Here is a 12,195-nt window from a genome sequence, read left to right as displayed (position 1 = left end):
AATAGTGCTACTTCCTACTCGTGATCTTTGTACTTTCATGACATAAATGTGAACATGAAGAAACAGGTTTCCACTGTGAGGGTAGTGAAAATGTGGCACAGGTTTCCCAGGGAGGTTTTGGAGTCACCAGCCTTGGAAATATTCAAAAGCTGGGCACAGTCCTAGGCAACCAGCTCGAGGCCCTGCTTGTGACCTATGAAGTCCCTGTCACCCTCAGCAATTCTGTGGTTCTGTGAAATAATCAGAGGTCAAACCTCCTAACGTACAGTTTAGCTTTCCTTACAGGCAGGCACAGGAGGGAGTCTTCAGTTTTTCTCATTTCAGAAAAATCCTTGTGTTTTATGTTGAACTGTACAGTTCTTTAAAAAGCTGGTTCATAACCCGTGTCTTGGTGGTTAGAAACTCTCCTGTGACTGGGAAGACTGGACAGGAATCATGTCCTGAGGATAAGAAAATTAAATCTGTGTTTTCAGTGTCTTGATTGCTGTAGACATGGAGCTGCTGTAGAACACATGGCACTGCTTAGTGCTACTGTTCTAAGAGTTATCACTTACACTACTTTTTTTGTAGAGTTGATCTGTAGGTGAAGGCTGCTTCCAGATACAGTGCTTCAAAGATGACTGCTAGAATCTATTTCTGGATCATGGTCAGGCATATAAATACTGAGCTGTTAAAAGCTCTGTCAAGACTGAGGCATTTCTGAGTAGGTGCAGAAGGAGAATTTCACATGCCTGAAGTCTTAAGACCGAGCACGCTGCTGACACATTCAGGTGTTCCCAAAGTTAGCACAGCAGAGGGGAGCTGCACCTTTGACTTTTGATGCCTAAATTGTACTAAAACTTCAATTTTGATTCCCAAATCCTCATTTAGATGTGACCTGAAGTAGTATTTCTGCTGGGAGAGTTTACTGGGAAGGTTTGGTGCCAAATTTCTTGTGTTTTGCACTTTATGTAGTCAACAGTGATTTCAAACAAGACACGCTCAAATAGAGGGAAGCTACATTAATCCACGTTCATTCTGAGAAAGTTTAAAGCTCTTGCTGGCCAAAAGGGGAGCTTAAAAGGTGTTTGTTTCCCTACTGATGAACAAAGCTTGATGTACGGGCTAAAACAGCTCTAATATATGCGTAGCCTGATTTTGTATCAGTGCATTCCTTAAGGAATAAACCTAATAAACTATAATTCAGAAAAAACCCCAAGGAAGATGCAACTGACAAAACAATTAAGACAGATTTTTCCATTAGAAGCTGAAGTTTTATTACAGGATAACAGTACATAAAGCACATCTAAAATCGATGTGTTCAATGCACTTAATAAAGGTAATGTAATATTAAAGGTACAGTTTCTAAGTACAATATAACAACATTCATATTAGAATGAAAATTGGAGTATTTAAAAGACAACATTAAATCTCTTATTTTTACAGTCATATTTACAAAATGAATCAAAATACTTTTTTCGGGACCGAGTAAAATAACAAACTTGAATATAAGCAGGCTATCGTAAGAGTGAGGTGGAAAGGTCTATGGAAGGGAAAAGTGAAGTGATTGGGTAAAGATCATTAGCAAAGGTTTAGTACAATACCACTTTAGTATTCCTCTTGATGGCTTACATTTTATTGTGGCTAGAAAAGGAATTTGTACATACTGTACACATAACAGACAGCACATATTTACATGTACAGTATAATTGCATTAAACTTGTGTGTATTTACAGAAATTTGAGCATATCACTCAACGAGGTTTTTAAGTTTGTGTGCTTCGTCGTCAATCTGATGTATATTTGTAATCAGCATTTATTCTGGCGTTGGTATGTTGGACATTTAGTAAAGAGGGAGGATAAATGTTAACCAAATGGTTTTGCATAAATAGATCCAACTATTAAAACAATAGGGAGAATGTGTTCCTGGCATTACCTATAGGTTGGTACGTACAAATTTAAGAGTGAGTCCTTTTCTCTTTGAAAATATCAAAAGGTGACTTAAATCAAGAAGGGAAAACAAAATTGTCATGGCTTATTTTTAAATAAGATTGTAGCTTCAAGAGGTTTTTTGTAATTGTCCTGATAGTGTTTGCAGTTAAACATTCCACTTATGAAAATATACCCATGGTGCAGTAAAGTTTGTTTTTGTTTTTAGGTCAACAGTATGTTTGCTGTTTAAAAAAAATTATTTATATATATATATTCCTTGGATTGAGGGTATAAAAGCAGTGCATGGAAGCCAAGAACCATGGCTTTAAAATTCACTACCTTCTATTATCAAAAAGTGCAGTAAACAGAAACATTGTTATTAATAAATTGCTCAAAAATCTTTGCTAAAGATCTTATAAATTCAGTAATATTACAGAAAAATTCTAATAAATATTTAAAAGGTTAATTACCTCCTTAGTTAGATATTTGATATCCATCAGCTTTTAAGAATGAACAAGAAAACAGTATCTAGAATGAAAGGAACAGGGGATAGGAATATTTTGAAGGGTATATGACTACGTAAATTAAGGTATACATGAGAAAATAAAAACAAAACCCCCATACCTGACAAAAAGTTGCAAATTCCACTTCTTAATCAACTTTAGTTGCTACTGGCTGTCCTTGGATATGTCTGCGTGGTGCGTAAAGCATATCCAGGGACTGGATTTAGCCATCCATCCATCACGGCAGTTACAGAACGTTCTATTTACAGTCACTGCAGTTAAGTGTGTGGGCGTGGCCCAGTAACATCCGCACTCTGAGTGTGTACACATCCTATTTAAAGTGAGCAGGGAGGAAGGCACCCAGCACAATAACATCTATAAATTTCCCATGCAACAACAGGATAGAATTCTCCCAACAAGCCAAATAACTACCTCCCTTCCAGACAGACAGCATATTGTAATTATTTTATACTGGCAGATTAGATCTTTTTCTTATTTTTGATACAATACAGACAGACTGTTTTAGTAACCAAAAGGATAACAAGCTGGACAGAACAACTTTAATAACGTTAATAATTAATAATGTTAATAATGTAGAAAAAAAGTTCTACATTTGATATCAAGTATCTGTACCGGTGAAGTAATTTTCTCCTTATTAAATATACTATAGAATAATTTATATAATGACACTATGCATTTAAAGAGAAAACCATGTCCCAAATCTTGTACTCTGATACAGGTACTTGTTGGGCATATGTTGGTGTATATATATATATATACACAAATATATATATTTATATATAGTTATACTCAGTGAAATTAACAAGACCCAAAGGTGGTATTGTCTAGGAATAAAAGGGGTTTGTTTTTGTTCACAAAAGTAACTTATCTAGCACCACACATCAGAAAAACACAAAAATAGCACACTCTAGTTCTAAACAGCTATGTCTAAAATAGATTATATAGTAAAACAGATATTATACAGCATAATGTGGTATTTGATAAACAGATAAATATTTGCACTGTGTAGGCTGTTTATAGTATAATTTTATCTATACAGAATGAAAGCAAAAAGTTAACTGTATAGAGGTGAGCAGAACAACATTAAATATTATGACTCCAAAGCAGAGACAAAGTTAGAGTTGAAAGAATAGAGCAAGATAAAATGTTTACAGGCCATTACAAGTCCTTAAATTAGTAGTAAAATAAGGAATCAGTTGCTCAAGTTTAAGAAAGCAGTAAACAAGAGATTGCATTTACATGCAGATGTCTAAAACTTGTATTTCTTTTAAATCTATGCACAAAAAGTCATTTGTTTTTATTGCTTGACATTCAGTTATGGCTAGAATATTTTTAACCTTTTTTTTTTTTTTTTTGTACTTTGGAAACAAGAATATTGTTAAAGGTGCCATAAAAATGGACAACATTGAAAACAGTTTGCAAATAAACCACCTAACACTGCAGTTCTTTATACATTTTAAAAAGCCTTGTCTGGGGTTTGTCGTATGTTAAATATATTTAATCTGGGAAAATACATTGTAGCTTGAAGCCTCCCATTGGCCCAAACATCCAATACAAAAACACATCTCCAGAAAAGGAGCAGGCAGACAATACAGTTACATATAAAGAAGCAGCCAGTTAATGTCCTAATACTTCAAATAGTGACCACTGTTCTGTAACTTGTTTCTAAATCAGTGTAGAAATGAGGAACGTTTTGGATTTAAAAAGGTGTACAGTACGTATGCCTTTTTGTGAAATAAAATTCACTGTATTGCTTATGAATTCTCTGCATTAGATATAGATAGCATTACAGATTGCAAGTTCCTGTAAAGTTTGTGCATCTACATTAAGACTTTGTGGAGTAATTCAGGGTAGTGTTTCTCAAACCGAAAGTCACAACTGGTTGCTAGAACGTTGCCCAAGTGTTTAGATTACGATCAAAACACACTGCCAGGCACACCCAGCTTGGTTCTTTGTGAAGTGCAGGTTCTCCAGCGCGGTACACGTGCTTGTGCTGGCTACAGCAGCGCGCTGGGCAGGGAACTCGGGAGCTGCAGCTCAGCCCCACGGCCAGGAGGAGCTGCAAGAGCCGCCTGGGGACTGCACTTTGCATTTGCAGTGGCCGGAGAGTTCCCATGAACCTGCAGCAGCTTGGTTCCTTCAGTTAGGAAATGCTGCCAATAACTCCAGCTGATTCACACTCCCTGCCCCAGGAAACGTAAGTCAATTCCAACACAGAGAGCCCTGTGCAGAAATATAGCTCACAGAGATTGTGCTTTCAGAAACCTTGAGAAACACTAACATAGGAACACAAGTATACACAGGACACGTGAACACTGAAAACATGCAGATGTTAACGAAGTGTGATGTCACACATCAAGTTGAACAACTTGATTGTGAAGTTCAGCTTGAAGAAGTAATAAGATTATGAGGGAAGACATACAAGTGAATATTGTGGCAGAAGAAGTGAGCCTATGAGTATTGATCTGAAGCCTTTATCATGTTTTGTTTTTTATTTGGATAGCCTACTTATTGCTATAAAGTTATTGCTATATTCTACCAATGATAAAGGCAAAAAAACCCCCATAACCAAACAGCAACATTATAGATGGAAAAGGTAGAATACAGCTTCTGTTTAGATGTTAAAATTCTACTTAGTACCTGAATAAAGTTCCAGAGACAGACTGTATATTATGTTATGTATTTTTCCCCTCCAGTCCAGTGACTTAGCATTATGTAGCAAGCCATTATCACAGTACTAGAATTAAAGCACATACTGCAAGGATTTTTAAATAAATACTCATTTACATTTTAAAACTTTTCTTTCTTTTGTGGTATTTGGTATCTGTATGCATTTGCCCTCATTTCCACCAAATGATTTACTGACAAGAAAATTTAAACAAAAAGAAAGTAAGAGGCTAAAATTCAAATATATTAATGGATGTAACTTTAAAAGTAATAAATATTATTAGTATTAATAATTAGAAAATAATTCTAATAGTTATATTTCTCCAGCTAAGGAAAATAAAGATGTTCTGTGCAATCTGAATCAGCTAGCACAGGTAGAATTCCATACAATGAATACTCAAGAGAAAATTGCTTATTATTTTTGGATACTGTATAGTAAGTGCTGTTTCTGGCATTTATATTAATAGGTTTATCTACATTGAGGAGTTTAGGAATGTCTAGGGAAAAAAAATACACATCATTTGCACAGCTTACACTGTGTAACCTGTTTTGTTCATCAAGTACAGACTGGGGATTGTCTATGCCAATCCAAAAAAAAGATACTGTAATGCTTGGATCATCGCACTACACAGTTAAAACATCTTATAGGTCGTCCATTCTAAGAGTGTTTAATTGATGTGCAAGTATGTAAAGAATAGGGTCCACTGTGAATCAGCAACAGGAATTCTCTTCTGCTGAAGATGCCAGAACACCACATGATCACACTTGCTAAGCGCTCCTCTGCCTTAGAAAGCCATTCCAGGCTGCACTCGACTGTCAGATTGTGAAACCGTGAGTACGGTTTCACTATTGATTAAGCAATCTAAAGTAACCAACTGGAAGCTCTATACCCGTGAAAAAACCCTCAAAAATACCAGAAAACTGGGGCTTTCTCCAAGCAGACAGATTGGATGGAGAAATCAAATTCACTCTCTTTCCAATGTAACCAAAGTGTTGAAGTCTTGCTCATTTTGTTCGTAATTGTTTATTTGCTTTTCTAATTGCATTTTCCAAAGAATGTGAAGCCGTAAGACAAAGCTAATTGGGACAGGCTTCCAGCATCCTTTAGTTTGGCACTGGGAGACTTCTAAACATTGCTGGGTTTTGGTGCCATTGTAAAATCACTTGGAATTGCTGTATTTGATGTACTAGATATGAAAATTTCTTCAGCCTCAGTGTTTCTTATCAGTCAGGTTTTGGCTTTACTATGAAACATCTGCAACAATGACAGACAACATTTGAAGTGTTGTTCTTGTATTCCTGCAGATCTGTGTTCCTTTCTATGTGACTTCACTGCTGAAACCTAACCATGACCTTTTCATTCTTACTGTATTCTCACAAACTGATTCATTTTCTTTGACAATAATTGAAATACTAAAAAGCTGTTTTCTATTGCAGAACACTGAATTTCAGCTGGAAAAGTAGTCCTATCATTATAAAAATGTCCAGAGGGTATTGAAATTCATTTCAATCATTTAGTGGGTCAGCATATATTTTTCAAAATATAATTGTAAAATGTTTGCGCTATTTGGAGTACTTCTGTTTTGAGCACATTACCAACCAAAAAGCAGCTCTACTGCAAGAGTGAGCAAGAGAATGAGGCACACATAGAGCATTCAGTTAAAAAAAATATCCAGTTCTCTTGTGCCTGGGGGGAGGGGGAAGAGAAGAAATACTAGCGTATTTTTTAACAAGTAATTTGTTCCACCAGCAGTACTGGCCACCCTGTTGAAGAGTTTTAGAAGATCCCTGAGCACATTAGTTTCTGACTTATAACCCCAGCTCCAAAATGATAGGGCTTCTCTTGTTGATAACGAGATGGATTGTCATTCACAGTTAAGTCAATCATAAGGTGCTTATCTATTTACCCTTTTTTTTCACCAATCAGCACAAAGAACTGTCAGAAAATAACTTTTATTTTTCTTTTTTAAATAATAAAAGGGCACAAAATTTAAACAATCAATGTTTTGTGACAGTGGTTTAGGATTATTATCTGGCTGCCCCTCAACAACAGACAAGTGATTCAATCGACATTCCTTAGCAAAAAAAAAAAAGAAAAAAAAAAGAAAAAAAAAAAGAAAAAAAGAAGGAAAAGAAAAAAGGCAAAAAAAAGAAAAATCCTGTACAAATATGTATTTTTCCCTGAGGGATCAAGGTTACACCCGCAAGTGCTCTATGTACATATTGCACTGTAGAGGAATGAAGAACATGTGCAAAAAAAGCAACAATGATTGAAGCTTACTAATCAAACCTTTTAATCATGACTGCTATGTCATCTTGCATTTTGGAATGTCGGAACACAGCTATTCCTTTAATCTAAAATGTAAAAATAAAAAACAAAAAGAAAGAAAAAGAAAAACGCACCTCTACTATGGCACATTCAATGAAATAAAAAGTTTTCCAAAGACAAATAGACAAATTCCATCAAGAAAATAATACAAAGTTCGTTCGTTTGTGGTTTTTTTTTGTTTTTTAGAAAAATTACATTACTTTCTTTCATTGTTTCACATTACAAAATCTTTTTTTTTTTAATGTTTACACAAATCACATTTTATTGCAGGAATATTTCAAGTGCCATCAAACATTTATAGAAGGGTTAAAAAAATAGAAGTCTCTCTAAAGTGGTCCAGACAAGGCTTTGTATAGAATAAATCTTTTTACCACCTTCTATTTTTGACTTAAGTATTTTGAATACATTTTCTTTATTCCATTGACACTTAACAGCCTAGAAGCAGCCGCTCACACGTCCCACGCATACACTCATGTGCGCACACAATGGACTCTCTCTCACACACACACACAGGTGCACATACACAGATATCTTGGTATTCATACTAAGATAAGCTAATAAAGAACAACCAAACTTAAAACCAGCCTCCCTTTTTACTTAATTCCATACGTCAAAAAATGCTAGAGGTGATGACATATATTAGGGCGGTTCAGATGACAGTATAGTCTAGTAGCTCTTCCTAGAAAGCCAGAAAACATCTCCAATTTATGTAACTCCGTGTAACTCCCACGGAAAATATCTTTTCAGACTCTAAGGACTAGGTCATCAAAACTTAAAACACTATGTTCAGCTATCCTAGTGTTTTTATTTGTAGTGAACTGGGCAGATGATAAAAATACTCATGTGAACATCCATTGACCTCCAGCGTTTTTTAACCGGTTGATCATCTGATACAAGGCCACAGTCCCAGGGGTTTTGCACAGGGCATCTCCTCTGCTGCACTGGGTTCTTGCATGGCCATCTCTGACTCTGGTGTTATCCTGAGTCACCTTGCATAAAAACCTCCTTGGCAACAGATGTCTTATCAGTACATCTGCTGTGCTGTATCCCTTTTTCCCCCCATCCATGAAAAGCAACCCAAAAATTATACTCTGTTGCCAAATGGCTGTTGACTATGACCAGGAAAGCAGAGGTACTTTGGGGTGTGTATGTTCAGCCTGATTTAACAAGGTCCCAGTACACATGGGCTCTCACAAACAAAAACAACAGTACTTTCTGGCCTGGAATATCACTCTCAGCTAAGGCCCCATTTAAAACCTTTTTTTTATGATGTATTTTATTAGAAAATGCTCCAAGACTTAATATTGTCACTGATTTATGAATGTAAATATGCTGAACAGATTCCAAACAAAACCATGGCGCCTAGATGCCTGGTAAAGTACTAATATTCATCATGAAAAGGTAAGAACAGGATGTGACTGAAAACTAATCCCCAAATATTTTGCCTGGTAGTCTACATTGTCAGAAGTAGGAGGTGTATCTCACCCTCTAAAAAAGTACAGGTCTTACTTCACTATTCATTAGTTGACACTGAGATTAAGTTTAGTTGATCTTTACAGGACTAGCACCTAAGGCTGGTCACATTCAGAAAACATTTGTTAGTTAAAAGGGGTGTTTCAAAAATAGGAACACACATTAGAATGCAAGTCCCATATCGTGCCAGTTACTCCAATAAAGTAAACAATGATCCTAGGAAAAGTGTTTCAGTGGGAGTGGAGAGAGCATGTGCTGGGCTGTGAGCCACCGCCTCAGGAGCAGGCAGGATGGAGCAGGAAAAAGACAGCTCTATGGACTTTTTCCAAAAGCCCTCTCCTGCCTCCATCCCAGTGCTCACAGCACTGCAGGTGTTCCCCTCCCACACTCCAGGGCACACTGCTCTGAGGAGGAAGTGTGATGCTCTCCTCTAGCCCTCCTTTCAAAGCCTGGAGATGGGTGATAGCTGTAACCTTCCCTGATGTGCTAGACTGGAACACTTCTAATAAATGTCACAGATAAATGTCCCAATTTGACCCCCAAGGAAACATGTTCAAATCACAGAATAAACCTCTATTTTGCAAGTAAGAACCCGCTGATCTGATTCTCCTTTTAAAAATACTTAAAGCTTGGGTGTGCTTCTATTCACTTGTTACTTCTCCACAACTGTAACATCCATAAGAGATTGTTTACCCTTGGAAGTTAAAGCAGTAGGGCACATTATGTCTCATTCCTTCTCATTGATGTTCCCAGCTTTTTCTTAGGTACTTCATCAAAACTGCATTTGTGATGGCCTATAGGGCACACAGTTATGCATCTTCATCTCATCCAAACCCAATTAGACACCTCTGGCTCAAACAGCCACAGTTTAATTTGTGGTGATGTTTATGTGAATCTGCTTCCTTCAGAACTACGTTTACTGCCAGCTTTGCTCAGAGACAGGATTCTTCCTGAAGGGAATAGTAATTAATAATACTGCAAGATTCAGCTTATTGGTGTTGGTTATGCAATACAGGAATGAGAATTACAGAATGCAGGTTTCTGATATTAATGATTTCCAGGCTTGTACTGAGTACAAACTAATGCTTTCTAACAACAGTGTGCCTTTCCTTTCTTAGTCTGTCCCCAACTGATCAACTTTAAAGTGCGTCTTTTTAAACAAGGAGAAAATAGACTTCTCTGTTCAGCTCCCTGAAACTGAACTGCTGGCTGCTAGAAGAACAGGGGTCAGTGTGTCTCATCTCACTGAAGTCAAAGACAAACCTATGGATTTTGATAGGCTACAGCTTGGCATTTGAAGGCATTGTTTACGATATGGAGTACAAAAGTATGTAATATTACGTATAAAAATGACTCTTCCGCAAGCATCTCATACACACATACTTTTACTGTAGATACAGACTTGAATAAATACTTTCAAACCTGGATTTATGGTGGGCAGAAATACACTATTTAACAGCCTGATTTTCAAAGATGCTGTGTTACTGATTTGTAAAGGATCTGTAATTAATTAGTTCAACTCTGACAGTGGAGACTCAGAACCTTTGAAAATGAGGCTTTTGACTTTGAAACCTCCAGGTTTGAAAGATTTGAAAATAAAAGTACCTTTGAATTTAACTTCTGAAAAGATTATTTTAATGTAGAAAATTGTCATTATTTTCAACTCTTTTAAAAAATCTGTAACCATTTCAGGATATGACCAGCCTCTCTTTAAAAGTAACATGGAAAACAGCAGCATAAATACCTCCCAATGTACCAGTACCTGCCAAACCTTTTTCAGTTAAACTTGAATTTCTGGTGCACATGCAACACAACAATGAACACGCTAGCATTTAATTTAAAGAAAAAGGTGCAAAATGAAAGTGCCTTATCAATTCAACAAGAAAAGCTATACCAGTAACTACATTTTATATTAATTAAAACAATATATAAACAATATCTCTTTTGCTATATATAGTCTTCATGCCCATTTACCCTGTAATATATTATAATGCTATTGTTGCTATTGCTATGGACCCTTTTCATGCCGTTCTGTCTACTGGCAAACAGTGGTAGGTGAGAAAAAATCGTCCTTCATGAAACAATGAGCAAGTTGTGCAAACTGATGCTGAAATCTCTGCAACGCACACCAGTCGCTGATTACTAGGTGGACTCTGTTCTGACCAACAAATTGATTGTTCTGTCAAAAGTCTGGGCAGTGAACTACAGGAGAAAACAACCTTCTGACATTAGTACCCTCAGTCTGTGTAAACAGAGGTCAAGGATTGAGAAGTTGAGACAGAAAAAGGGTCCATATTTGTAGGCATAATGGAAATCATATGCATGAGAAAAACAAGTTCAACTTTGTTTCATTGTTTCCCATCCTTCGCCTGACCCCGACCGCCAAGAGATGTGCAGTGTGTTGGCTCCCTAGGTCTGTGCAGGGCCATATAAAGTGTCTTGGTTTTCTTTCTTTTTTTTTTTTCCTTTTTTTTTTTTCCTTTCTTTTGTTTTAATGTTTGTACTTCAGACATTCTAGAAGTGCTTAGGTGATACGTTTACCCATCAATTTGCATTGCTGGCTCAAACTCTGAAGTGAACAACTCCTTGTAAAGTGGAGGAAAATGAAGTCGCACAATGTCTGGGTATATTGCTTTAAATGCCATAAGCTTTTCTGTATGTCGTCCACACAGTGCTCTTAAAGTAGACACTTTGCATATTAACTGTAAAAAAATGAACACAAGTCATATGGTCATCCATGGAACGAAGCCTCCCAATGTTGCTGTAAGGATTAAAGCTCTCCCAAACCAAATTATTTACTTAACAAGGACATTGCAGATGGACAGTCATGGATATTTACTAAAAATATTTAAGTAATGGACTCACAGCTATTCGTGAAATAATCTTTTTTAAGTTCTTTAGAAAATGTGGCATAGGGTTTCCTCGCTGGATTGATAAACAAGGGCCGGATCTTCATTCATTAAATTATCCTCTTGGAAGAAGGCAATCCCAACTGCTTTTAAACCCACTGTGAATATTATGTAGGGAACCGGCAACGCAATAGATTAGACTTATTTACCTTAAGCTAAATAAGGTTAAAAATATGTACTTCAAAAATATCATGAGGTTACTCCCTAAAGTTACTAAGTATTTGTAACAAAGCATTTGGAAGGCTCTTTCTTCTGACAAAGGTATCCGAAGTACACACTGAGAGAAAATTACACGAGCTAGGATTTGAAATTAGGAATATCTGCAGTGCTCAGGCGGGACCAAACTGCTTCTATTGTAACTAATTCTGGGGTGTGAAACAAAG

At 36.5% G+C, this 12,195-nt stretch overlaps 1 protein-coding gene across 7 annotated transcripts in view; it reads right to left on the bottom strand.

Annotated features, from left to right (window-relative positions):
- Positions 1–7,040: 7,040 nt before the first annotated feature.
- RORA (RAR related orphan receptor A) overlaps positions 7,041–12,195 on the bottom strand; it is a 400,721-nt gene continuing 395,566 nt past the window's right edge. For all 7 annotated transcript variants that reach the window (XM_066196610.1, XM_066196616.1, XM_066196617.1 and 4 more), the window contains one exon: positions 7,041–11,605. In XM_066196610.1, coding sequence (XP_066052707.1) covers positions 11,441–11,605 — 165 coding nt within the window. In that variant the 3' untranslated portion in view covers positions 7,041–11,440. The remainder of the gene's footprint in view (positions 11,606–12,195) is intronic.

The sequence above is a fragment of the Chamaea fasciata genome, unplaced genomic scaffold (assembly GCF_029207755.1).
Source record: "Chamaea fasciata isolate MVZ Bird 193981 ecotype frontalis unplaced genomic scaffold, bChaFas1.0.hap1 SCAF_14, whole genome shotgun sequence".
Lineage (NCBI taxonomy): Eukaryota > Metazoa > Chordata > Aves > Passeriformes > Sylviidae > Chamaea > Chamaea fasciata.
This window is presented reverse-complemented; position numbering and strand designations above follow the sequence as displayed.